Source organism: Haliaeetus albicilla, chromosome 5, assembly GCF_947461875.1.
Source record: "Haliaeetus albicilla chromosome 5, bHalAlb1.1, whole genome shotgun sequence".
Lineage (NCBI taxonomy): Eukaryota > Metazoa > Chordata > Aves > Accipitriformes > Accipitridae > Haliaeetus > Haliaeetus albicilla.
The window spans coordinates 39,034,366-39,062,132 of record NC_091487.1 but is presented as its reverse complement, the minus strand read 5'-3'; the positions used below and the strand labels follow the sequence as shown (position 1 = coordinate 39,062,132).

Sequence of the window (27,767 nt, the reverse complement as noted above, 5' to 3'; positions counted from 1 at the left end):
TCTTGATTTATTTTTTTTTAAAACATTAAAAAAAGACAACTCTAAGGAAATCTCACCGCTGTGGGACTACTTAGGCTGTATAGAGTTCTCTGTACTTAACGAAATGTGCAGGCAGTGAGTCATTATTCCTTCAGTCCACAGCTTTGAGTATTCATCGTGCAGATGAGGGGCTTGCCTGAAATGAGGCTTTCCATACACACAGCACACACTCAGGGAGATCATCTGCCGGGCACGCGTCCTCATTAAATGAGCATTTCTCTTCTGCTCTGGCACGCGCATACACCACTCATGGAGACGGGAGAGCCACGAGAAAGGACGAAAGAGAACGGGAGGGAAGGAAAGAAAGAAAAAAGAAAGAAAGAAAAAGAGAGAGAAAGAAAGAAAGAAAAGGGAAGGAAAAGAAAGGGAAAGGGAAGAAAGTTGCTGTATGAAAGCAAACTGAAATGGTGTGCATGCATAATATTCATTGTATAAAGCCTTAGAATAGCTTTGTTGTGATACCTAAGCTGGCCCCCAGGAAACAGGGTCTGTGGGGGTTTTTCCAAATTTTTGCAGACAAGCAATACTAAGTAATTTGGAGTTCCTAGAATGGAAAAAACATAAGCAATGATAATTATGAATAGGATTTTAGAAAGCAACCCACGTTCAGGAAGCACTGGCTGCTTTTGAAAATCCCACCTTCTGTTTTGTAGTATATGAGCAAGGAAAAGATCAGCACTATGAACCAGCTGTAGCTTTAACTCAGCAAATTGAACAAGCTTTGCAAAGTATCAGGGGTCCAGACAACATCTAGTTCAAAAGCCGAATTCAGTCAACCACTCCAATGAAAATGCAGCAAAATCATCATGATGAAGTCTTAGCAGAGCACCAACATTTACACCAGAGATGTATCATTTAAAATCCTACATCCTTCAGGCTGGATTAGTGGAGATTGAAAGGGTCTAGAGAAGGGAAAGGAGGCTTGCCGGCATTAGCGCAGGATATGGGTAGAGCAAGCACTGGCAAAAATAAAGCTGATTTAGCTTGGAGAGAAGAATTAGAGGTGATTCTTCTTGCATATTCCTGAATTGATGGATATAGCAGAGGTTGTCCAAACTCTTCCTCCTACCCCGTATGCCATCATTTGAAAGACAGGATTTGGGACCAAGACCAAAACAAGAGCCAGCACAGGGAACAGGATTTCCACAGTCGGAGTGCAGGAGCAGTTATGACTTGAGGGTCAAATTGTAGGATAACTGGATAATTTTGTGGTCATTAATGATATCAGTAAGAATGAAAGCTGCAGCAATGACAATTAATCAACTCTCCTAGTCTCTGTTGTGAAATGGTGATTTTCAGGGGGCTGCTGGCAGTGCCAGCATCCCCAGCCCGGTGATCCCAGCATCGCCAGGATGCATGGCTAGACTGCTCATTCTCTGAAGCACTGTGGGATCAAAGATACTGAGTATATGTAATACCAAGGGCTACCGGCTGGGGCACATACAGATTTGAAGCTTGGGGCTATTTTTCCAGACTCTATGATTGCTGGTCCTGCTTTTCTCCTCCTTTCCATCCCCAGCCAAGACTGGTTGTGGACAAAATGCACCAGGGGTTGATCTGGACGCTGAGGATGGGCAGGGACCAAGGGGAGGTCGTAGCCGCAGGGCCACGTGCGGGTACAGAGCTGTGGGAAGCAGGGCGTCATTCACCGGCAGGAGGGGCAGCTGGCCTGGTGGCTCTCAGGGGCAGTTGTTTTGGGGTAAGGGAAATGCTTTTTATGTGGAACTGACTTTTTGTTTAAAAAATGCAGTTCCAGCTTGGGGTTGGGGCCGGCTGGAAGTCCAGGAGCCCCCAAGATGGCAAGCACATGCCCGTTTAGAGCGGTTGCGTTCATGCGAGCATGTAATTATATGTGCTCATCAGTTCACATGCAGACGATGTTGCACCCCTCAGAGCAGGCTGATGAACCCACATCACCTAGGGTTCCCCTGGACGTGAATTCTACCAGAGCCGCAGGTTGCAGGGTTTCCCCAGGGCCCGTGCAGCCAGCGGGTGTCTGCCTGGCCGGTGGGTATTGCCAGCAGCAAGGCAGCAGCGCGGTGCCTGCGGCATGTGTGTGTGTGTGTGTGTGCGCGCTTGTGCATCTGCTTTTGCACGTGTGTGTGCGTGTGGTGGGTAGCAGGGTGAGGGAAGCCTGCTTCTCTGCTGGCCATCAGACCTCATTGCCCGCACGCTGAGCCGTGAGCCGCTGTACCGGCGGCTCCTGAGCCCCTCGCCGGTTCGTGGGGGGATCAGAGCTATTTTTGTCTAACTTCAAAGTGCACAGCGTGGCCTGCCGTCACGCCTTTGGGTTAAACAGAAGATTGACCGGTGTCACTTGCAGGAGCGAGGCTTTGGCCTTTCTCAAGGGCCATGTTGAGCTTGTTCAGTGGGTGAGAAAACTTTGACTCTCTAATGTACCCATTCAACAACTTCCTTCCTCCACTTTTGCTTCTCTGTTCCTTTCTCCCCTTTATGACCCTTATTATTTTTCCATCTGCAGCAAAACAGTTCACATCAAGGTAATTGATGATGAGGAGTATGAAAAAAACAAGAATTTCTTCATTGAGCTGATGAGCCCCCGCATGGTGGATATGAGTTTACAGAAAGGTGTAGTACTGGCCCTGCAGACTAACGTTAACGTTCTTCTTTCCTCTTCTCTTCCATCTCCTTCCTCCTCTTCTCCTCCTCTTCCTCTGATGTCTCTCTGTCTCCAACCGCTCTGCCCTAAACACTGCTGTGCGCACACACCGTGTCACATGGTACCCGTGGGGTGGCGTGGGGGGCGATGCTGGGGCCGGGGAGAGGCAAAGTGGCGAGGGGGGCAGCGAGAGAAGGACGGAGAGCGGTCCCGCTCGTCCGTATTTCTGCAGCAGCTTGAGAGGGACCTTCTGCCATCCGCACTGAGGGGTCCAAGCAAATTTTGTAGCGTCAGTGGGAAGGTGCTGGGTAGAAACACATCCAGCATCTCCGGGGATCATCGCCCAGCCCTTGTCCTGTGGGGTGTCCCGGTCAGACCTGTGTTAGAAAAAGACAAGAATCGAGGCCTGGCAGAGGAGCGGCTCCTAGAACTTACTCCCTGCTTCGGTTTGCCTGAGGGCTCCCAGCAGCTGTGTGCGTTGCAGGGCTGCTGGAGGGAGCCAGGTGAGCTGGCAGCAGGGAGAAGGGGCCAGCCCTGCTCCAGCACCCGGGGTATTTCAGTTTGAACCTCGGAGGCATTTTAGTCCCATTGTGTCCCCCGCAAGGTCCCAGCAAAGCTGTCCGCTCCTGGGGAAAGCTGCATCCTCGCTCGGGGAACGGGTCATGGGGAACAGGCAGACGCTATTGAGGAGAAAAAGCAGTAAGATGTGCCATTTTAAAAATGGAAATGAGAACTGCCGGCCTCCTTTGCAGCTGACAGAGCTGTAGCCTGCTGGCAGAGACCCACCTCACCCCACTGGGGAACGTGTCTGTGAGTACCCATCTCTCTTCCCTCAGGCTCGCAGCCCAGAGCCCCTGCAGATTTATTATTGATTGTGAGGGTAGCAGAAGCAATTGTTCTTCTCGCTAAAACACAGTGGGTAGCCCAGGGTGGTCCCTGGTGATTTCCAGGCAGCCGACACCCTTTCCATTACCATGTGACACTGAAAACAAATGCGCTGCAGAAGTCGCCTTCCACTAACCATCAGCAAGGTCCTCCTCCCCCTTTCCCTCCCTCCTCACCCCCTCGCCAGCCCCCTCTCCCCCTAACACCCTCCTGCTCCCCAAGGAGCAGCTGCGACGGATGCCCCGTGTCCCCGGCGGGGAAGGGGCTGCGTGCCAGGAGCCCGCACCGCTGCCACTGCCGCCGCCGCCGCCGCCTCGCCTCCGGCCAGCCGACCCACCGTACATGGTTGTCTCTCTTGTTGTCCCTACAGGAAGACCGTAAGGGTTAAGATAGTAGATGAGGAGGAGTACGAAAGGCAGGAGAATTTCTTCATTGCCCTTGGTGAACCGAAATGGATGGAACGAGGAATATCAGGTGTGAGATCCTTTATGAAAAAAAAAAGAAAAAAAGAAAAAAATCAGAATCGAGTCTCCAAACCCCAAACCCAGAAAATATAACTCTCTTTCTCCTCCTTCCCCTCCCTCCTTTTCTCCTCCTCCTGTAGATGGATCGACTTTTACTCTCTGCCCTCCTGTATTCTCGCTCTCACCCTGTTTCGGTGTCATCTCTGCCTTTTAGAGCCCAGCTTACTTCTGATCCTCCTTTTATGCAATGCTTGAGCCTCAGAGGCTGTGTTATTTTCATTGGGTTTCCTTGTCTTGATCTGTTTTTCGTTCTGAGCACACCTTTGCTGTTCTCCCCCCTCCTGCTCCTTTGCCAGGACCTTGGGGAATGTGAAAGGCAAGAGAAGGGCGTAATGCATGGCTGCCCCTTCGGCTCCTCCTGTATGCCCCCCCCGTCCTTCCCTCTGTTGTTGCCTGCCAGTGGCGTTGCCTTGGTGCTCTTGGATCCCTATGAGGTGCAGTGAAAAGCCCATGGAGGGAAGGTGTGAGGTATCTCGTTTTGCTTTTTTAAAAAAAATGGTTCTCCATGTCTTTCATCTGAAAACCCCCTTAATGTGTCACAAGCAATCACAGCCTGTCGTGCAGAGAGTGCGGAGCTCTGCTGAGGTCCTACTTCATCAGCAATGAGACCCAGGATCTCCCAGCAGAGCAGGAGTATAGTGGGAATAAGCCCTGACTTATCGTGCCTTGCCTACCTGTATCTTTGTCGATGTTCTAGATGCGTTTGACCTCTTTCTCACTGAGCGAGTCTTGCCATTGGCTTCAGCAACTTTGGGATGGCCCGGGAGGGCCAAGATTTAAACAGAAACGCTTTACAAAAAGGAATTCAAATCCACCTCCTACGTGTCTGATACGGAGTGGAGACAGACGTGTGTGCCCATGGGCTTGTTTCTGCTCCCGTGTGCTGCTGCAGGTGATGGGAACACCCGGCAGTTGCCTGCGCATCGCACACCTTTCCCTTGCTGAAACTTCTCCTGTCTCTTATCTCGCCAGCCCAGCGGCTGCCCTCTGCCCAGTCCAAGCTCCCATGCACGGCTCTGCGGGCCGTTTGTGATAGACACAGCTTGCATTAGCATGACAAGGTCATATAGCATCCGTGGATTTGTAAAATGTAAACCCAAAGAGGATTCATAGTTTAATGCCGTTAGACCGCCTTCTGCAGCCTGTAGGCAATGAGGGGCATTAGGTTTCACTGTGTGTCGAGCACAGGCCCTCGGGTTTCACCAAAGTCCAACTGCCCCTGAGTGGAAGCAGTGACCAACCTGCCATATCCCATGGGGGTATGTATGTCCCAGCAGTTAATTGCTCTCTGGGGTAAAGATGTGAGCACAACTTCTAGGTAGAAGTTGTCTGGCCTCAGCTTGTAGACACTAGTTATTTTCCTACTTTTCTCCATCAGATGAAAGAACTGTATAGCGTACCACAGCTTCTGTGTAGGTACCTGCTCACTATACCCCTATTACGCTCAGATTTCTTCTTGGGAGTTTAAGGAGATTAAGCCATTTGAATCTGTATCAGCAAAGTGTTCAGCCCTAGATCAAAGTCTTAAGCCCTAGAATGACCCCAGGGTCCCCTCTCTGCATGTGCCCCTTCCCGTCCGTGGGGCTCCCACCTCCATCTCAGCAGGTACGGGAGGAAAATCACCTGCCTCTGGCTCTCTCCTGCTTATGCGCTTGGCAGCTTGGAGCATCACACTAAAGTTTCTGCTCAGTTGTTTGCTCTCTGTGAGCCCAGCATCCTTTTCTAAACCAGTGAGCTTCAGGATACAGTCAGGATTGGGCTGGTTTTTGTGAAGTCCTGCATTTCTTTTTCCTGTATAGGCTATGTTGCATCTGGCTGAATAAAAACAGATATTTGAAAAAAATCCAAATAGCCCCTAAGGTGGTTCAGTTGTAAAACATCCTCGTTATTATTCGGACTACGATGCCAGTTTGCTGTACTGTGTGTGTCTCATTTACACCAGCATCAGCTGGAGTCAGTGGGACTGTCTGATTTGCAACAGTTGGAGAGGAGATCGGAGCTGGACTAAATGATCTGCAGCACAGAGCCTGCAGGCCAGCCGCTTTCCTCGCCGGAGGTGAGGGTGCACCCTCAGACGAACCCAGAGGTCCCCAGAGGAAGGAAAGGACCACGCCAAGGAGGAACTGGTTGGCCTCATTAGAGAAAAGTCAGAGAGCACCCTGGTTTTCAAAATCTAAGAGGCGGGAGATTAAAATGCATTTGTAAATGTTGCTGGCACAAGGTGGCACAGTCGCTACACTAATTCCAGGGCATCTGGAAAGATCCCCAGCTCCGTAGCGCTGCACGCCATGGCATCGCCGACGAGCGAACCTTGTGCCTGGGATGAAGAATAAGGAGCTACGCGAGGCTTTCCCATGCAGAGCGTCAGGAGCGATCAACAACAGATGCTGTCGCCAGCAGCTTCACGGGGCGCATGCGTGAGCAGCCGGCTCCTGCCGGAGAGGAGGCAGCCCGGGAGCGCGCCGGGGCTGGCTCGCCCTTGGGAAGCGTGCGGCATGCCCTGCAGCGTCGGGAAGGGACGCTCACGCCGACTCCCCGGCACACGTGTTCCTGCCACCATCGCGCCGCCGCAGGGGCAAAGTGCGGGTGGTTTATCTGTTGCAAAGCACGCCCACGAGCGATACGAGGTCAGCGCAGCCACCTCGGTGCAAAGGGGCCCCCGCGGCACTGCGCAGATGCTGCCATTGCCCCGCACCTGCAGATGGGGGGGGAATCCCAAACCACAGCCGCCTAGCTGGGACTTCACTTGGTTTTGTTGCGGTGATGAACGGGCCCCCACGCGACTCACACGGCGAGGGCAAAGCACAGCTCCTGCCTCTCCTGGGAGGTTCAGGTTGGGTTGCTTTTGATGAAGAGTCTCTCTGGGTTTTGGCTACCCACGCGTTGGTTTCCAGCACCACAAAAGACGTGGTTTTCTTGATGGTGTATCCTCGTTTTGTTGTTACTCCCCACTTAGCTGTGTCACACTGAGCCTGTGCCTAGGGAGCTGTAGGAGTATTGGGGTGTTCTCAGACAGCTCTTTGTAGTGTCTTCAAAACATCTCTTCTGGCCCCCTCGGGAGCAGGGCAGCGTTGGGCGCCTCAGCGGACTGGCAGTTGTGTTTGGAAGTAATCTGCGATCCGGTTCGCGCAGAGACAGCCAGTCCATCGCAGTCGTGCCTGCACTACCGTAGCTTCGTGCCTTCGAATGAGGCAGTCGCCCCAGGACCTCTCCGTGCTAGCTTACCTTAAGGACACAAGCTAGGTAGCAGTGATGAAATCCATGATGAAATGTGGTGCCCTGAAGGGAAAGCAGAGCTGATGGCAGGGACGAGTAGATGTGTGCTTCTCAAACCAGCCTGGGGCAGAGTTTGGGCGGTTTATTTTGGGATGCAGAGCTTGGTCCGGAGCCCCGTGCTGTTCAGATCCAGTGTGCTGTCCCTGAGAGTACCCGCGCTGCTGCTGGCTGCGGTGGCAGTGGTTTCTGATAGACGTACAGTGGAGGAGGATAGCAGGCAGGAGCAGGGTTTGCTACCGTACAGCTGATTTGCATTACTAGCTGTGCTGTCCCATACTCGTGCTGATACAAAGCAGTCGCCTCCAGTCAAGGGGACATCTCCTTGGCCCTGATCAGAGCTGTGGGGCAGAGAGGTGTATCTCCAGGAGGGTCTCTGCGAGGGCCAGGAAAGTCATCCTATTGCTCTTGCTGTTTGCACCTGCTAGCACCTTACCGGAGGAGAAAACATCTCTACTCAGAGACGTACCTGTGGTGGTCCGAACACAAATTCCTGTCTTCAGGTTGCTCAGGGCTTGCACAATGCATAACAGCCATTGATACAGCCTTTTGGCTGAAACATTTTGCATTATCTGCAGATGCTGCTCCTCACTGTTCACCCCCAATTATATCAGTGCCATGCTGCTTTGAGCCTTGGGGCACTCAGTTGTTAACCCTTGCCATAAGGAGAGCTGACCACTTACTTCTGTTATATAAATGCTACATCTACAATACGAAACTTTGTCTTGCAGCTCATTTATTCTTTTTCACCAATTACTTTCTGCAGCTGGAGTTTTTCAAAGCCTTTCTGATCATCCAAACAAATCACATCAAGTAGTTTTACTTTAGCAGCTCTTTTTGTTGATGTGCTCCAATAATTCAAAGAGATGAGAACGGATCTGAGATGGGTGTCTTGCCAGCCTGGTCTGTGATGAAGACTGATACTGGCTCAGTAGTGGCATATCAGATGCAAAGAGCACTGGCAAAGATGGCGCTTGCCGCAAGCTTGTTATATCGAAGTGAATGAGTAAAAGGGAATCAAAGAGAGACTCCCATTCTTTGCCTGGCAAAGGTGGTAAATGTTGCTTTTCTCTATCCTCCTGGCCATTTCCCAGGTTTCCTGATTTTTTTGTCATCTTCATTTCTAAGAAATTAATCTGAATCCTTCTTGTCTCACCTTTCCTCCGTATGTGTGGTCACGTAAACTGAATCCCTGTCTACTGAGCGCTGCAGGGCTTTGAAACCTCCCAGCACCCTGAGCCATCCTTCTGGCCATCCTTTTTTCAGCACCTTTTTAAAGTGTTCCTACAGTGAAACAAGTCTTTTCCTTTATGACAAGATGCTATCTGTTGGTTTGACTCTTGCTCTCATGGCAGCTCTGGTATCATGTCAGCTCAAAACTCGGAATGAGGATTTTGCTGCTGTCAGCCCAGCAGGATTTTGGAGGAATACTTTCTTCACACATCAGCTTTCACACTTTCCACAGTCCTGGATTACAGGAGAAAAACTTGCTTTGCTTTCCCTGGACAAAGTCAGTCTTCTGCTTAAATTGTAGTTAACCTTAGTGCTGATGGAGCCCGAATGGCAAGTGAGGCTACTTCAGATTTCACTTGATTGCAGATAATGGTGAAAATAGCATTTGGAAAATTGCGTTTCATGAGGGTAATTGGGAGTCTGCTCATGAAAATTCAGTTCATGGCACAATGGTGGAAGATTCAACCTCAGGGCTGGCGCGTGAAGGCTGAGTCTTGAGGGTTATGCTTTGTAAAAGGGTCCAACATCCCTCATGCAAAATTTTGCTTCAGAAGGCATGTCTCCCACGAGATACGACTTCACTGGAAACGGGAGCACAGATGGCTGGTGAGCACTATTAAACAGCTTGCTGGCATGACCTGGCTTGGGAAGATTTTGTCTGAAGTCCTCTCAGCCCTCCCAGTCAACTGGTGTGGACAAATCTCGTAACACATCTCCTTTTAATCAAGTGTCAGCACCCCTGACGGGAAAGCTTCATGCCCCAGAGGGAGGATGTGGCTGGGAGACGCAGAGTAAGGATTAAACTGCAAAGGAAGAAGGATTCCTAGCTTGCATTGATCCAGCAAGTTATCTATATCAAAATATTGATGAAATTACGTGACTTGGTACAAAGGTCTGTGCCTGTATAAGATAAGCTGCATCAGTAACGTGAGCATGCGTGCTGCAGTTTTCTGAAGCGTGGGCAGATGCTAAGAAACTCCCTTCTTCCATCAGCTGCTGATGGGAATAGCAAAGAAATGTTTGATTGCTGTAACCTCCTTCCCTGAAGGTTTAATAATTTGCTTGCAGTTCTGTGATTAAGCTGAACGCTGCTGATTCTCCTGATGGAGAGGAGTCTCTTGGAGTCTGCAAGAGCTTTGCTACTGACTTCAATAATAACAGCATTCAGGTTAAGGCTGCAAAATCTCTGCCCTGTTTAACCTATAAAAAACCCATGTTTATAGCTCTTCACAGTCCATTAGGGCAACAGTTTGCTCACCTCAGTGAGCAAATCTGGAGGCAGAGCCTGTGGACAGTTACATCTGGAAGATGGGGGATCCTTACCTCTTTGGGGAACTGCTCCCACGGTTTGCATGGTCACTGAGCATCTTCGGGTGCACATGGGGTGCAGGCAATGTGTTCTCCTTGCCTTTGGCTGCCTGTGACTGCCCCGCTGTGGGATTGAGGGTCTCCTCAAAATCCAGCCTTCTCTCCCTCATTTCAGCTCACTCTGTAAATCCCAGACCTTTAACAAGGATCCTCTTATCTACGCAGTGGCTTGCTGGAGTCTTTAGGGATATTGATTAGAACAGATTTATGTTAATGGAGAATGAGTCCAGAATAAAGCATGCAGCATGGTCAAATCTCTCTGTGAGGTAAACAGCAGGAAAAGGTATTTCACTGTTCAGAAAAAGGCTGGGGGACACACTTAGCACATCGGGTTGCTGTAAACTACAGGATTGTCCGATTGCTGGTCTGCTCCCATCCCAAGCCTGGTTCCTCTTGATTTAACCTTCTTTGGCTTCAGCAGAGTTAAGGCAGGAGGGAATTCAACTCCTGATCTGTAAACCACACCAACACGCATGTCACAGCAGGATTTGACCCCAAAGTACACTGAAAACATGCAGATGAAATAGTTTATTAGTAAAAAGCTTTTTTTAGCAGCTAAATTCAGGTCTAAATTGTCCGGTTTCAGGGGTGGCAGGGGAAGCAGAGTTCATGCCCGCAATTTTGGCTTTGCCTAGTAAAATCCACGCCTGCAGGGCAGAGAAATCCCAGTAAGGGAGGAACTGGGATCCAGAGCTGAAGGCTTTAGGTCTCCTGGGAGAGTCAGCGTCACCTACCTTGTCTGCGGGCACACGTGTTTGTCTGCATTCACGCCATGCAAGGGTTAGGTAAGGGATACTCGGGACTGCTATTTTGGATTTGACTGCGGAGCTAATTTTAGCAGCTCCCTGTAAGAATGCACATGTCAAGCCTCTGAGACTACCTGAGATGCCAACAGCAATGAGGTGGCCTGGCTTGGCTCCACGAGGAGCGTGATGTGCAGAGCAGGAGCGCGGGAGGGGGTGAGGTGCCCTGGGGAGGGATGGAGGGATGCAGCCCAGGCTGGGTGCAGCGGAGGGAGGCTTGTGGATGGGAACAGCACGGGGGCCGTCAGCGGGGCTGGTACAGGTACAGCATCCCCAGATGGACTGTCAGGAAACATTACAGGTCAGGACTAAGGGCACATTAGCAGATGCGTGTGCAGGAAGGAAGCTTTAGTCCGTGAAATCATTTTCTTGCTTGCATGCACAGCATTCACTCAGAAATACAAAGATAAAATAATCCCTTGGCTTTCTGCATGCTGTATTCTTGATGTTTCATTCATAGCTTTATAGGCTTCTTCAAATATTCATGTATCATATCATAAGTGAAAGGGAGAAAAATAGTTCTTTTGCAGGCTCAAAAGCAAATGGGGAAAAAAATAAACTCAAATCCCAGAGCACTAGAATAACAGTTTTAAAAAACATGAGGAACCAATGACTTTTTTTAATAACCACAGTAGCTTAGGGGCCCAGTAATACTTCATTATATTAAATTTGAACACCGAATCGACCCATTGTGCTAATGCTTGTAATTGCAAAAGGCAAATTAAATTTCCCCACACTGTCTGGAGAACCAGGAGACCGTGGAATAGTAAGGAGGCCACAGGGTAGCGTGGAGCTGCAGCAGGCCAGCGACTCGAGATTCGTGCAACAAGGGGCAGTGACAAGCCTGTTGGAGACTTCCAGGCAGAGCTGTGGGGAGGACAGGAGGTGGTGCAGGCAGAGCAAACATCCCATTGCTTCTCATTGCTCTGTGGCACTGTATGTGCTGCAGAACGTACTCACAGATGGTTCCCCCAAAGGTTTTTGACTCTCAAAAGGAATTGACCCTGAAACACGAGGGACGCTCAGCGAGGAGCCTCTTCATTGCCCCTTACCTTTTCACTGCGCTTTACCTGCCCACACGGACAAGGGACGCTCTCCCGGAGTGCCCGTGGTATTTCCAGCTGGGGAGTTGGATAGGTGGGTGAAGATCTCGACTGGGCCGATGCCTCCCCGCAGGCTGTCGGGAAAGCTGTGCCCATGGATGCTGCCCGACGGAGCAGGGAAGTGCCTGGGAGCTGGGACTCAGGATTACTTTCCCCGGCTCTGCCACTGATGCACTGTACGACCTTTGACGAATCGCTTAGGAAATCACTTTCAAACAGCACAGATACAGTTAGGTGCATCTGTATAGAAGTGCCTGCTTTTCAGAGGCCTGAAGTGGCAAGTCCGGGCAAATTAGCACTTTTGGACTCCAGCCCACTTCTGAGTTTGCAAAATGTTCCCTTTAGCCTCCCTTTGCTAGCTTCACCATCTGTCAAATGGGGCTGTTAATACAGATTCAGTCTTTGTACAGAGTTTTAAGCTTCTGAGACTAAAAGTGCATGATAATAAGTGTTAGTAATTACAATACTGTCATCACATGCAACCAAGTCTTTGGGAACTGGTTTGCTGTTTGAAGGACAGGTAGAAGTCAAAGCTAAGGCACAGAGCTGGTGCTTGGCCCCTCATGAAGACGGTTCGGTATTTTTTGCCATACGGACTCTCCTGTAGTTAGTTTGAAACTTGGATGCAAGCTGTGACTTTCTACAGGTAACACCTAAGAGGGATCCAGCCAGATGTTTCCTTGTGACAGCTCTGGGGAGTGGGGAAATCAAGGCAGGGGAGGGCCAGGAGTCACTGCCCAAGGCAGCAAGAGGGCTGGGCTGTGCCTGTATGGAAAGTCAGGATAAGGTCATCCCTTGCAAGGACCTTCACCACCTTCTCCTCCCTTCCTCCCACCTCTAATCTCGCAGGACCACGCAGTCCTTTTTCCCGGGAGGCAATTGCATCCTGCTGCGACGGCGCTGCACGGCACGTGCCTGTAGAGCACTGTTAGGCAGACCAGCAGTTGGGAGCAAAGAGAGCCAGGAGGTCTCAAAGCGGTGGTGCTTTATGTCTGCCTGGGCTCCTCTTGGCACCCTGACCCTCTGCGAGTGGTACATGTGGGGCACAGGATAGGTGCAGGCGAGCCAGGGCATCCGCAGGGGATGATGCGTGGCCGCGTTACCACTGCCCTATTTTGCACCAGAGGCCAGCACCCATTTTGTCAACACCTCCCTCTAATGATGCTCTTCTCAGTGAGCTGCCCATCGCCCCTGGCCACCCTCTCTTCTCAGCCACCCACGGGTTTACCGGGGCTCCCCAGTTGTGCCAAGCCCCACCACAACCACACACTTCTGGCTGAAGCGGGGCCATCTCCCGTGCCTTCAGGTCAGTTTGGGTCGCGTCAAGCCCCAATGGCAATCGTAACCCCCGCACACTTTTCCTTTCCCCTCCTCGCTACTCCCCACCTGCATCCCATCCCTGTGCCTTCGCTTGCCAGGGGGGTGACTCTGGGGAGCCAGCACCCCGGTGCTCGCCGGTGCTCGCCAGCCTCCTCTCCATCTTGCTGCCGCGGTGTCTGCTCCCCAGCCTGTGCCCGGCATGCGGCCCCGGTGATTCGCGCTCCGCCTTGCACCACGTCCATTGTTCACTGACAGCCGTCATCTGCAAAACAGCTTTTCCCCCGTGGATATTAACCGTTTCCCTCTTTTCTTCTCTCTCCCTGTCTTTCTCAAATTCTTCTCTCCCCACAGCCCTGCTGCTCACCCAAGGTAAGTGCTTTTTCTCCTTTCTTCTGCCTGCTCTGGCTCTGTTTTCGTCCCCTTCGGTCAGTGCCCCTGTGTTTGTGTTTGCTGTGTTGTAGACAACCCCAGCTCGTGGTGTTCACGTCCAGCAGGAACTAGTTAAGAGCAATGCATTAAGAACATGATGGTGATTGATTGATGTCTAAGAGCCTTCCCCATTGTCGTGGCTGAAACCAGGACACCCATATTCCAGATTCTTCCCCGGGGTTTTGGGAAAAGACCTAGCCAGGGTTGCAAAGCAGAACATGCAGCTCTGGCTGGTCCAGGACCATGACTCGACCCTCTCTTTGGGGAGCTCTGGGGCTTGAGTTGTACATCACCCCTCCGTGCGTGCACCCAGGTGCCCTCCACCTTCTGTCCTGGGGGGTCCCATGGTTGTACCCAGTGCCAGGGCAGCACTACAAGAGCACAATAAGCACCAGCACCATTTCCCTCCTGCCCTCAGCTCTGGCTCTTCACTCTTCACCTCCTCTCCCTGTGGCAGGATTTTACGTATATTAATACTAAGCCCCCCCTTCCTTGCCCCAAATCCCCGTTACCCTGCTCTCTCTTGATCCCACTGCTGTACAATGTACGCCTCCTGTGTTTTTCTTATTCCTTCAATTCCAGATATGATTACAGTTGAATTTGCACTAAAGAAACATTTGTCAAAAGATAGGGGTGGCCACGCAGGGTGCAGAGAGGAGCTGGAGTCTGACAGGTTTGCAAGCAGAGCTGGAAACCAAAGCGTTCATCGTGCCTGAGCTGTGCGGCACATCAAAGGAGCAGCATCTGCCGTGCAAGCTTCAGTCTCTGCTCCTTTTCGGAGGATGCCAAATCTGCTGCGCAGGGGATGGCCTGAGCCCATCGGATATTGGGCTAATTAGGAAATTGCTTGTGGCAGGCAGAAGTCCCCAGCTCCCCAAATATCAGCTTAGGGTGTTTACAGAAAACTCCTCGGAGCGGTTTGGACGTTTTCCTTTGTTACTTCTTCAGGTCCAGGAGGACTGGAAATAAGTTGAGCACAGCCTCGTTCTCAGTAATTTCATTGCTTTAATTCAGTAGCTGCCTAATTTGATCAGAACCCCGGGAACCAAATAATTTCTATTAAAATAACATAACTTTCCTCCCTCTGTTGTGATCCAGCCTGATTGCTTTTGGCAGACGTTATTGGAGAACTTGGTCACCAGCTATGGAAAGTTGCTTTCCAGTTAATAAAGAAAAGCCTCCTTTCTGTCTGGGAGGGGGGGGTCCCCGGGGTGGCCCCCTTGCCAGGCTGCCCCGGGGTGCCCTCTGTGGATACGGCACGTGCTTGGCCCGCAGTTTGAGCTCGCAGTTGTCGGCCCCCACACGTGCTTCAAGCTAGTGGCCGGCCAGCGAGCAGAACCCTGCTCGCCGCAGAGGCACGTGCTGGAGTGTCACTCAGCGGCAATCACGGCTAATCAGTGGGGAGAGAAGTGACATCCTCATTTAGTCCATGTCATGTTAGATTTAGATTACACGGATGCCCAGGAATCTTTGTAAAAAAACCTGCATTATTGAACATTTCAGTGGAATCTGTCGGTCCCGCTCCTCGTCCCCTCTGTCTCTCGGAGCAGCTCGCACAGCTTTTCCCAGGCAGTGCCCCTTTCCCCGGGCGCTGCCTCCCTGGGACCGCTGGGCACCCTGGCTCTCCTCCGCAGCCCCGGGGTGTTCACCCTCCCGCATCTTCAGCAGCCCCCGCGGGGCCAGCAGCGGCAGTGATGCAGTGATGCAGTGATGCAGCGGCCCCGTCTCTTTGCAGAAGCCTTGGGGTGCCCAAGTGAAAAATGCCTCTTTTGTCCCAGCAGCCCTTACCTGGTGGTAAATGGGAGATCCTGGTTCTCCCCCTCCCTGCCTTGCAGAGCCCTCCCTGGGAAAACAGGGCTGTGAGTTTTACGCGAGGCTAAGTGATTGGGCAGGGGAGAGCCTTTGGCACAGGTTCAGCTCAGCATTTGTTTCCTCCAAATGGGCTCTCCAAGCCAGACTTGCAAGGCTGTGCAAAGCTTTTGAAAGCCTTGCTTGGCCAAGCGTCCAGTGCCAGCTGTTGGGGCTGCAGAGGACCACAGTAGTGTGGGGTGGCTGTGGAGTGTCTTGAGAGTCAAGCCTGGTTGTTGGGGTTTTTTTAACTTCTCTGATGCATAAGCTTTTGTTTTGGCACTGGCAATGATCTTTCCCTATACTCTTTATACAGGGAAATATTTGATACCAAAGTAAGTGCCTAGCTACTCCAGCAGTCCCTGCTATCGCCAGCAATGGACGAGCTGCTCTGGTGGTCTTTCCAGCCTTTGCAAAAGTCACTGCAGAAAGCCCGAGCAGAGCCTTTTCTTGGAAGTTCTTGGGCACAGGAGGTCCAGTTCTTTAAAGGGATGAGGAACTATCTAAATGATAGATACTTCTCTACTCCACATACCCACATCAAAGAAAATATTTCTAAATATGTTTGTTTATGCTTTAAAACTCCCCGGTCCACTTTGCAGTGGGAAAGACTGGGGAGCAGAAGCGCCAGTTGACTGGCCTGTCGGGGACGGTCGTGTCAACAGCAATCTCAAGGCAGAGCCAGCAGTGGAATAATGCGCAGTTCCCAGCCCTGTGCCTTAGCCTCCCTCTCATGAATGTGCAGCATTTCCCAGTTAGCGTTAAGGATGCTGGAGCATGTATATGGGATGTATCATGCCTCAAAAATAGCTTTCAGGGCTAAGTAAGCCGATTCCTCCCTTTTTAGAAAGCAGCCCAGGCTGCCGGTGCTTGTGCATGTGCATGTGTTTCAGTAAAGGGCATATCCATATGCTAACCTCAAAAGCCAGAGTGTCTTTTAGCCAGCAGTCTTCTTCAGTTGTGACTGACAGCTTGACAGCACTCTGGAGAGAGGACCTCATTCATGCTCACTGTTTACTTTGTTTAGCCAGGATTATATTTTATTGAGCTGCAACAAAAAAATCCCATTTTAATTGTCCTTTTAATTTCTTCCTAGCAGCGCAGTCCCCAGAAGGGGTGACCTTCATGCAGATACATGCCTGCTCTAGAAATGGATGGAGATGAGATAGCTCAAGGGGTGTGAAATGGCCTTCATAGCAATCTTTCATGAATACATTGCTGGTTTTAATCCAATTTATTCAGCAAGTAACAGGGAATACAAACCAGTCCGTGGCTGTCTTACAGGATTGCCTAGGTGATGGGTATCTACCTCTTTGATGGTGTTATAGGGGCTTCCCATTGCCTGTTTCAGCTCAAAAGGTGCGGTGGCCAGATTACCCTGTGGAAATGGGCTTTATCTAATTTTGATTTATGATGTGTCCAGGAGACCACAGGCAATGTCCAGTTCCCCTTTGTCTGAGGGAGGCTAAGTGGACAAGCACCCACGTAGTACCCTCCAAGAGCAATGCGTGATGTGGGAACACTGCTCAGTGCTCCCCTCTCCTTTGGAAGAAATAAGAGGAGGAGGGGATCTGCTTACTGTATTTTGAGCCCAAGAAACTGCTTATCGGTCACATGTAGGTCTGAAAGTGCTTTGCAAATAGCTGCAGATCAAGTCCCAGGATGGCCCTGCAGGTTGTTCTCGTGGAGGTGAGAGAGCTGAGGAGTGAGTGTGGCAGGGACATACGCAGGGCCGCAAAGCACAGCAGTCGCAGGACCATAACTAGGAGCTGCTGGCCCCCATCGTCTGTCCCGCCTTTAAGGGTCTGAACTGACCCTGAATGAGGCAGAATAAGTGAGAGCACAGAGTGGTTTAACCAAAAACCTCTCCCTGCTTCCTGCAGGCAGGCATTGCGTCCAGCACCTCGCGGGTATCAGCTGTGGCCATTGCTACAGCCTGGGCAAAAGCGGACTTCATTCTCATTCCTCCCACCTGGCCTTTGATCTTACCAGGCCTGTTGTCTCCCCTGCTTGTAGCATCTCCTTTCTAACCCGTGGGCTCCCTGGCACGAGGAGCAGAGTGCCTACGTGCAGCACCTGGCGCAGCAGCCCCGGCTTGCCTAGCCTTAGCTGCCTGTGCATGCTGCTGTAGCCCAGATGATAGGTTGCTAGCACTCGATGGTGGCACACACCTATGTGCCACAGCAGGCAGGGTTTAGAGGATCCCTCTCTCGCCACCTTCCCCTTCCCAGGGAGGAGGTGGAGGCAGCCCAGGAGGTCCTGGCAAACTCCTATTCTTGCTGGGCATAGCCAGACCTTATCAGGCTTAATTGGGGTTGACAGCAGGGAGTCCAGGGTGCAATCCGCATTGAAAAGTAGGTACTGATGCTGATACAAACAGAAATCAGGCTAGTTAATAATTAAGCTGCAGCTTGGCAGCATTCACCTTGACAGACTTGACCTTCCAAATTAAAAACCTGTCTCTCTCCCCCCCACCCCCTGTGTTTTATTTAATCACAGCCCTTGGTAGTCTTCTTTGCAGGCTACCGCACCCGGGTGATGTGTGACACGCCTCAGTGATGCCCTGTCCCTGCTTCCCGAAGGAGCCCTCCAAGACCCCAGCCCTACACCCGGTCCCTCAGGAGGTGGGGGCCTGTGGCTACCATGGACCGTGTGGGAGCATGCCCCACGCTTGCTGCAGAGGCAGCGGCCTCCGAAGGCAGGCTGGTGCACCCTGCTGCTGGCTGAAGTGCCTCCCTGAAAGGCAGGAGCATCGGGATTGTGCTCTGCCACTGGGACATTGCGAGAGTTTGTTCTCTCTCAGCTGTTGGGTCTGTACACACGGGGCCCAACTCAGTCGTCAGCATCCCATCAGATCAGATAGACCCTGGAGCAGGTTGAGGTTGGGGTCTGGTGTTTTGCAGAGATTGGCACTGATTACTGCTACAGGTGCTCAGCTGTCCTAAATGGTAGGTGGGGAGAAGTGGCAGATTCATGTAGGTGCTTCGTATTGCTCTTTGGGGCAGCTTAGCTCTCCCCCTTAACTGTATGGAGAATATAGGTGTCAACTGGGCTCCTAAGCTTGTCCTTCCTGCCACAAACAGCACTGCCTTAACTTCAGAGGACAGTCAGCAGCCTGGTATTTGGCACCTATGGGTCACTTGCACGAGTGCATTGAGCAAGATCCAGCACAATATTGACATGTGACTCTTAATCTATGTTTGTCTCCTACGTTAGGATAGAGGCTCAGTGAAAACACAACGGCAAGTTAAATGGTTTCAGATGCACCTTTGAAGTTTGTTAGGTTTCTGTGCTTTGCTTTCCTGTTGCACATTCACAAATGTGACTGCTTTTTAGTGAGGCGTGAAGGAATTACCTCCTTTTTTCCTTATCTGCAAGCTTCCTTTATTAACATTTCTGCGAGGTACCCATTTGGACGTGCTGCCTATGCCTGTTCTCCTGCAGTTTGCTTGCAGCTGACATCATTGAAAGACTTAGCCTGGCAGTGGTATTCAATCAGCTGCCTCCATAGGACGTCCTTGACGTGTCTTCTTGGGCGACCGTTTTTCTTCTTTCTGCGCCCCAGCTCACCATATTCACTGCAGAGGAGCTGCGTGGTGACAGCAGGGCCTCCATTATTCATGTCTTGGTGGACACGCTGTCAGCAGGCTGCAGGTCTCCATCACTGGTCAGCTTGTCCCTTCACCATGAGTGCCCTACCTAGGGCTTGAAGGTGCCTCTGGTGGCACTTCTGCTGCTGGCAAGGTGCCCTCTGAAATAGCACGAGTCCCACAGCCCTTCAGTGCTGTGGTAAGTGCCAGCACCTTCACTTCGGTGGAGTGCCCGCTCCCATGCTCACACTGCATCCAGACCCCAGGCTGCCAGAGCAATCTGTCCACTCTTGGACATGGACATGTCACTTGATTTACTCTTAAGACCTGCCTGGCAAGTGATTGCCATGCTCATCAAATCAATAGGTGATCCGCAAGTAGCTTGCAGAGACAACAAAGCCGCCTGCTGGCAGCTGAAGGTCCTGCCTCTGGCCATGGACGCAGGTGTTCCCATGCAGCCTGCCCAACAGCCGCGGACCTGGCGCACTGTGAGAAGAGATGCGGGAGATCTTCCTCCTCAGAGGAGGGTTTCGGGTCTTGCACTGTCCTGCCTGGCACAGGTGCATAAACCATCATGAGCCAGACACCAGGTTCTGGGATTAAGCTGTGTCGGATACCGCTCCCTACGGGGAGGAGAAAGATTTCTGCACTGCGTGTGTTTACAGACCTGCCTGCAGCTCAGCCTTGCCTAGATAGTTAATATTTGCATGAGGCTTCGTGTTGTCTTGCTGTGCCAAAGGCTGTTGTCAAATCAGTTAAAGTGGGGCTGAGGTTTCATTGCATCGTTTCTCCTGGAGTTGTTAAGCCGAGGAAATTCTGCCTGATATTCCCCATTTTCAGGGCAGCTCCTCTGATTCCAGACATTTGCTTTCTGCACTGTGCAACTGCAGCCAGAGTGTGAGAGCCCAAGGGACCGTGCCGCCAGCTGCGACCGCAGCTTTTCAGATGTAGTTACTTCCCAGAGAAGGTTGTAGTGAGCCAGACTGTCACCAAGTCCAGGCTTTGCAACCCTGCTGGGATGGCTGCTGTGCTTTTGCTCAGCTCAGTGCTGCCAGCGCACGTCAGCACGTGCTCGGCTCGTCTGCCAAGTTGGGTCTTGCAGAGCTGAGGGTGCCTCCTCCCCCGAGCTTTGGGTTATGGGGGAGCTCAGACTAAAGCGAGCCACGTACATGGTACGGCAACTGATGTATAAGCACCTGCATTTTCAATGATGGATACAGCATGTCATCTTCATACACTTCCAGGCAGAGGCAAAGACTGGACTTTCTCAATCTCTGTCTTGGAGGGAAAGAGATGTATATTTCATCTAACTCCCTGCTCAAGTGAATATAAGTAACTTGAATCGTGTTCTTGATAATCATCAGTTCGTGCCTCCAAGTGTAGCATAAGGCAGAACATTTTGTCCAGGTTCACCCCTGTTCCTGCACTTCTCCAGCTCGGCTGCCTCCTCCCCTCTGTGCTTGCTTGGAAAGCCAGGGGAAACCCAGCTCCTTTCTTGAGATGTCAAGGCTTTTCGGAGAGCCCGTCGGCACATGCCTGCACTTGGGTGTGTGGGTGGGAGAGGAGAGCTGGGACAGTGCCAGGGCACCCTTTCTGCTGGTTGGGGTGCTCCTTCCCGTCCGGACAACCAGAACCTCCCCAGGCACCTCGCTGGGCTTGCCGAGGCATCAGCAACATGAGCCTGACGCAGGGTCATCTCAGCATGCTGCTGACCTGGGGTCCTGGTTTAGTTTCCTCCAGCAGAAACTAAACATCCAGTAATACGAAGGAAAAAAACGACTTGCTTCCTGACTTACTTCGTTCGTCTTTCCAAACGCTAGGAATGTGTTTGTGTGTGCATGTGTGGTTGTGACTGTGTGTGTCTGTCTGAGCGTTAGATCAAGCACTGAGTGGCACAGGGTACCAACAGTGATGTTCTAATCAAAAAATAAAAAGAACCTGTCTCTTGTTCATTCAAACCAGGAAACACACCAGGGCGTCAAAGCTGTCTTAAAGGATGCTTGTGCCAAATGGCAGAACGAATCGGTACCTCGGTCTCCCCAGAGGTGTGGCTGCTGGAGGGGTGACGGGAGGGGGTATGTCATCCAAGAGCACCCATGCAGGCTGAAGAAACGTTTGGTGGTGGTTTTTTTTAATAAATTAAAACCATGTTGTGTATGTTCTTGGTGACTAACATATTCAGCAATCTCGGTCCTTTGTTTTTGTGGTCCAACACCCCACCACTGCCCCCCAAATTGCTGCGTGAGCTTAGCAAGCTGTGAAGGGGCTGCGGGAGCCGGTGCTGAGGCCCTGCAGACAAGCCCCCACGGTGCCCCGGTGCTCCAGGGCTGCTGCCTACAGCTTGGTGTTGACCTTGCTTTCACAGAGGTGGCTGAGAGGAAGCTGACGGTTGAAGAGGAGGAAGCCAAGAGGATTGCAGAGATGGGCAAACCGATACTCGGCGAGCATCCCAAACTAGAAGTCATCATTGAGGAGTCCTATGAATTCAAGGTCAGTAGTTGGTCTAGGTGTCCTCCGGGAGGGGAAAGCCATGTGGCACTGAAGAGCAGCCATGGAGAGCAGGACTGAGGAGGCAGGGGGGTGGCTGCATGTGCAGGGAAAGGGCTGCTGGAAGAGAAAAAGGAGTATGCAGTGCAGTAAAGGGTGGGGGAAACCTACAAGAAATGCCAGGGGAAGTAGCTGCTGGTAGGCAGAGGTGGAAGGAGAAAGACAAGGGAGCCCTGCTGGAAGCAGAAGAAGCCAGTGTGCAGGAGAGGGCAGGAGCAAAGCAGTCCCTGATGAGGCAGGAGTGAGGGAAAAAGGAGCCTCATCAGGATTAAGGAGTGGCAAACAAGCTGGCTCTGGTGAGGTTTGGGTCAGCCTGTCCAGGGAGAAGGTGGACCCAACTCCGGTCATGGCCTCATCTCGCTGGCAGGAGAGTGCTTGTGGCACTTCCACAGTTTGGCAAGGGTCTGTGAGATCAGAGTGCACTGCGAGATCAGCCTTGCCTGCTAGCAGCAGGTTTAATTGCTCTGCATCTTTATTCCCACAACAGAGCACCGTGGACAAGCTGATTAAGAAGACAAACCTGGCTTTGGTTGTAGGGACACACTCCTGGAGGGACCAGTTCATGGAGGCCATTACCGTCAGTGCAGGTGAGGGGGACATCAGAAAACCCACGCCAGTATCCGCAGGGTTCATGCAGCCTGGGATGAGATCTGTCTGGGCTCAGGAGGCAGCATCTGCCTGGGCAGTGATGCTCAGCTGCTGCGTGCGTGATGGCCATCAGCAAAGCCAGTCCAAAGAGCTCCTCTGCTCCAAATATACTGGGCTTTTGCAGATGCATTAGCCTGGAGCCCAAGGGATCCATCTTTTGGTACGGAACCATCCAGGAGGCTGGTTTTCAAAGACTTTACAGCCGCTGGCGGTGCTTCTGCTGCCTCGGTGGTCTGATGAGCAGCGTACAGGCAGCAAATTCCCATCCTGGCTGGGCTGCTGGCTCCTGGTGTGCCCAGTGCTGTCCTCTTCAGGTAGCTCCTGCTGCTGGAAGATGTCCTGTCTGCCACGGCCAGTAGAGTCTCGGGGAGTAGGGAGGGTTACCACATGCGGACAGATGTTGCCCCACAAGGCAGCAGCTGGTGGAGGGAAAGGCCCAGAGACCTGCCAGCTGTTGCCCGGGGAGCCTGAGAGAGCTCATTGCTTCCAGAGCCAGGCAGCTGTGGAGCGGACATTTTAGGCATGCCATTAACGACACTCTGGCACCTTTCTGAACCTTTACTTGATGGGTTGGCATCTTCCCCGAAGGGCTGTTTTCCACCCAGCTGTAGTGCAGGCAGCAGGCGGTTGGGTGGGAGCTGCCACCAGTGGCCACAAGAGCTTCTTCTGACGTGAAAGAAGAGATGCAGGGTATTCGGTTTTCTTCTTTCTAGCGTTTAAGAGAAAGTGCTTCTGTGGAAAAGGTACCTCCGTCCTTGGAGCAATGTTTTTTCCCAGGCCTGCTTCTCTCTTCCTATGTCTCTCTCCTTCCCTTGCCGTTTTCCCTGTGCTCCCTACCTGCTTTCTCTTCCTCCAATTTATTTCCATCATCCTGTATCTGCACAAAGACCAGCAGTGCTTCCAGCCTCGGGGCTGGCCTGGCCCACCAGGCTGAGGAGGGGACCCCTCCAAGGGCCTGCAGGGCTGCTGCTGAAACCTTCACACAGACGAGAAATTTCTTGCTGGGGCACTGCTGGTGACCAGCCCGTGCTCTGGAGCAGAAGGACCAAGGGTTTCCCAGTTCTATCACTTTCTGCTATTTTTTTTTCCCCCCAAAACATCACTTGCCTGTGTGACTTCATGGTGGTCCTCAACAGTGATCTCCACAGGTTGACTGTGTCCTACGTGACTGCCTGTGGATGGGGACAGGGCTGCCCTTCCGTGGGTACAACACACTGCTCTGCCACTCCCCAGCCCTGCAGGCTCTGGGGTGTCCCGGGAGGCTCCCCCCATCACTGAGGGACCCGGCATGCCCTGAGCACACTGTCGTGGCCGGCACCATGCCACCCTGTCCCAGGACAGCAGCATCCCTGGAGCCCTGGGGTGGGAGGGCCAAGCACGGTCTGCAGTAATCTTGACCTGCCCCGTCACGAGCACTGGACCTCTCCTTCCACATTGTTTGCAGCGGGTGATGAGGACGAGGACGAGTCCGGCGAGGAGCGCCTGCCGTCCTGCTTTGACTACGTGATGCACTTCCTGACCGTCTTCTGGAAGGTGCTGTTTGCCTGCGTGCCCCCCACCGAGTACTGCAACGGCTGGGCCTGCTTCGTCGTCTCCATCCTCATCATCGGCATGCTCACGGCCATCATCGGAGACCTCGCGTCCCACTTTGGCTGCACCATTGGCCTCAAGGACTCGGTGACCGCTGTCGTCTTTGTCGCCTTCGGCACTTCTGTACCAGGTGGGGTGGCCATGGGAGGGGATGGGGTGGGAGGAAAGTCCTCTGGTGGCTCTCCTGCCCCCAGGGGAGCAGCTTTGTCATGGGACAGGGCTCCACAGAGTCCTGACCCCAGGCGAGGTCTGCATCCCACTTAGTGGCAAAGTGGGGTCCCTGGACCCGGGAAGGGGGTTGTGCACCAGGAGAGGTCTGTGTCCCAACCTGGTCGGTGCCTCACCTGAGCGTCCCTTGTCCCCCAGACGTGAAGGGTTGCCCATTTCTCCTGTTGGACCCCCAGTGATTTCTCCTTCCCTCCTTCCCCAACCCCAGACACATTTGCCAGCAAAGCCGCAGCCATCCAGGACGTGTACGCCGACGCCTCCATCAGCAACGTCACAGGCAGCAACGCCGTCAACGTCTTCCTGGGCATCGGGCTGGCGTGGTCGGTGGCGGCCATCTACTGGGCGTCGCAGGGGCAGGAGTTCCAGGTGTCGGCGGGCACCCTGGCCTTCTCCGTCACCCTCTTCACCATCTTCGCCTTCATCTGCATCAGCGTCCTCCTCTACCGCCGGCGGCCCCACCTCGGGGGGGAGCTCGGCGGCCCCCGGGGGTGCAAACTGGCCACGACGTTGCTCTTCGTCAGCCTCTGGCTGCTGTACATCCTCTTCGCCACACTGGAGGCCTATTGCTACATCAAGGGGTTTTAGGCGGTGGAGGGACGGTGCCGTCGGGGGGAGGGACCCCCTCCTCCGTTACCTCACCGGACACCGGTCCTGGCAGTGTGGTTTCACCGGAGGGGACAGCTGTCCGTCGGGGGGGCCACCGCCGCCCAGATGGTTGGACAGCTGGGCGCCAAGAAGGGCAAAACCATCACAGAGTGAAAAAAACAAACAGACAAAACCCACCCAAAAATCATACAAAAGAAAAGAAAGCAACAATGGCAAGTGTTGAAATAAAACAAAACACAATAAACCCAGCCACTGACCCCATTCAATGAGATTACGAAGTTTCAGCCATCTCCAAAGGCCACCTCTCCCATAGGGGCTTGTCTCCTTTCCTCCCGAGCACCCCTCCGCTGTAAGGAGATGTCTTCTTATTTTTACTGGTTGGCAATTGCAGAAGTCTGATCAGGAATTTGTGGGGTTTTTTTCTTTTTTTTTGTTTGCTTGTTGCTTTTTGGTTTTGGGGGAGCACGCTGCTTGATTATTTTTTTTTTTCTTTTTTACTACTTAAACAGAAAAATGTTAAAAATTTAAACTCTAAAGCTTCAAGCTGCCGTCAGTGCTGGAAATGAACATGTGTATTTTCTGAAGCCACAAAAGACTGTGACACAGTCAAAGAACTTTTTCACTATTACCCGTTCCCTCCCCCGCCACCTTCCATTTCTTTCTTTTTTAAGAACATCACAAGACTGATATATTTTTAATACAAACGAACGCAGACACACAGACACAGACACACACATTTAGTGACAAAGGCTGGAGCATGTAGCATCTCAATCACCTGCCTGGGCTAAGAAAAAAAGGAGGAAAAAAAACCCCCAACCCTCTAATATAATACGTATCATGTATATTTTGACTATGGCATTTCTCTTTGTATAATTAACTTCGAGCTTGCGGTACTGCAGGGAGAGAAAATTATGTTAATTTACATCAATAATGAAATAAATGGCTACCCAGGAACAGCCTGCCCTGGGGGGAGCGAGGGGGCCAGGGAAAGCGGCACTAGCTCCTTGGAATGGTGGTGGTGGTGGGTTTGCTGCACGGTCCTCCTGCTTGGAGGTGGAAATTAATTCAGGAAAACCCAGCTAGCGTGCCCGTATGTTCCCAGTGCCATCCCACCCTGAGCTGTGGTGTGGCTGCCCTCTCACTCGTTTGCTACCCCGGTTTTCACAGCACCCACATCTCGCTGGTGGTCTTCAGGCCATTGAAAAGTACGGGCTTAAAAACTGCCACCCACGTCAGGACTCCTGTGTCATCTTGAGTTACCTTTCAGGAACACCAGACAGACAAAAAGGCATCCTTTTCATTTGAAGTGCATTTCTTTTTAAGGGGAAAAAAAACCCCAAAACTCAAAAAACCACACCACGAGAGTATGTCATGAATTACATCAATGGCTGCAAATTGAAATGTTGGGTTGGTAAAAATAAATAAAAACTATACCTATATCTATATAAACAGTGCTATCTAGAAACATATTTCTTAATTGAGAGCCCTGGAAGAAACCTTACTCTTTGTAAAGTGTTTTCAAGATGAAGATCATTTCTTCGATCAAGAAACAGGTGCTGAAAAGGGAAACATTTTCTTCATCAAGTTCCCTATAATAAGCCAAACCTTGGGAGGCAGCGAGTAAGAGCGGGGCTGCCAAAAGGTACATCTCTGCCTGCTGCTGTGCTTTGTGCTGCCCCAGGAGGCAGGGAGGAGGTGTCCGCAGGTTAGGAAAAAAGCAATGGGAACAAGGTTGTCATGGACAAAAAGAGATGTAACGTAGCAGGTGACTAGATGAGTGACGATGGTTCTTAACACACAGATGAAGTATTTATTTTCATACAAAATGTTTATCAGATACCTATATCTCTATGTAAATGTGTATACACATAAGGCAGAGAAGAAGGATCCTTCTCAGAGGAGCAGCAGGAGCTTTGCCGGTGGGAGCCCGCCGTGGGCGAAAGCCGTTGGGTTTGAAGCCAACAAGCATCCGACCTCCTGCCTCCTTACCCTCCCTTCGTCATGCTTTTGGGGAAGGGCCTGGAAAAAGATGGGCAAGAAACCCTGAGGCCAGGCTTCCACCGAGCTCACCGGTCCTTCTGGCCCCCGGCCGTGCCCACGGCCACCAAGAGCAGCTGCTGCCGCCACCGGCCGCTGCCACCGGCTGGGGACCCCAGAGTTCACACGTGCGACACCGAAAGAAAAATTACAAAAGCTCCGAAATGCTGTCTGTGGGGATTTAAAGTGCAGCTCTCAAGGGGAGGTTGTTAGCATCGCTGGTTTTAATTTGGGCATACGAAGTCTGTTGAGCTTTTATTTTACCCGTGGCAGCTCACCCACCCCTGGGTAAAGCCCGGCCTGGGGAGCTGCTGTGCCGTTCTTCTGTTGCTTGTGCTGTGTCCACCATGTGCTTTTCATCCGCTTCCTTCTTCAGCTGACTGCAGGGAGGGGATGTGGGAGGAGGACTGGCTGCCATGAGTGCCAATTGCATGGGGACCGTGGTGCCCTCCATGCACGAGGGCGATACGAGCCAGGCCTACAACATCTGTGGAGTGTTTCTTTTATTTTTATTTTTTACTTCATTAAAAAATATGCAAGCTAAAAAAAAACAAAACAGGTTGGTGCCTTTGGGGATTTTTTTTTTTTTTGCTGAGGCTTTTATGTTTCATTTTGGGTCTAGCTATCTGCTTGCTCTTGTTTTCCTTTGGGCAGGTGCCTGGACTTGGTCGCGCTGGCTCTGGCTGGTTTGCCCCCCCCCCAGCCCTCCAGTTTGGTGCTGCTGGGAGGACCCTGCAGTGCTGGCCCCAGGCTGGTTGGTGGAGAGGAGATTTTGCTGCTGGTTTTGTTGTCTCTGCTCCTTCCCCTTTGTTTCTGCTGTCAGCTTCCCATGGCAGCCTGCAATAACAGCCCCTGGCCTCTCTCAGCAGCCCTGTCTGCCTCCTTCTCCCCTCCATCCCCGCTCCTCGCTGAGGCCCTGTCGCTTCTGCGGTTGTGGATAAATAACATGTCCTGGCATAGGAGGGAAAAGCCAAGGTGATCAAAGGAGCTGCTTTGTCCCTGGGACCTGCCGTGGCACGGGGACATAGTCTATGGGCCACGCGTGGCGTGGGGCCAGCGGTACCTCTGGCTGCCTT

General features: G+C 52.0%; 1 protein-coding gene across 7 annotated transcripts in view; it reads left to right on the top strand.

Moving 5' to 3' along the window:
• The window catches only part of SLC8A3 (solute carrier family 8 member A3), a 117,610-nt gene extending 90,361 nt beyond the window's left edge, over positions 1 to 27,249 (top strand). For 4 of the 7 annotated variants that reach the window (XM_069784243.1, XM_069784242.1, XM_069784241.1 and 1 more), the window contains 6 exons: positions 2,522 to 2,628; positions 13,520 to 13,537; positions 21,401 to 21,525; positions 22,070 to 22,169; positions 23,675 to 23,950; positions 24,257 to 27,249. In XM_069784243.1, the coding sequence (XP_069640344.1) occupies positions 2,522 to 2,628; positions 13,520 to 13,537; positions 21,401 to 21,525; positions 22,070 to 22,169; positions 23,675 to 23,950; positions 24,257 to 24,633 (1,003 nt within the window). In that variant the 3' untranslated portion in view covers positions 24,634 to 27,249. Of the gene's footprint in view, positions 1 to 2,521; positions 2,629 to 3,914; positions 4,019 to 13,519; positions 13,538 to 21,400; positions 21,526 to 22,069; positions 22,170 to 23,674; positions 23,951 to 24,256 lie in introns of all 7 variants that reach the window. The other 3 variants (XM_069784244.1, XM_069784245.1, XM_069784246.1) reach the window with 3 other exon arrangements.
• Positions 27,250 to 27,767: the final 518 nt, after the last annotated feature.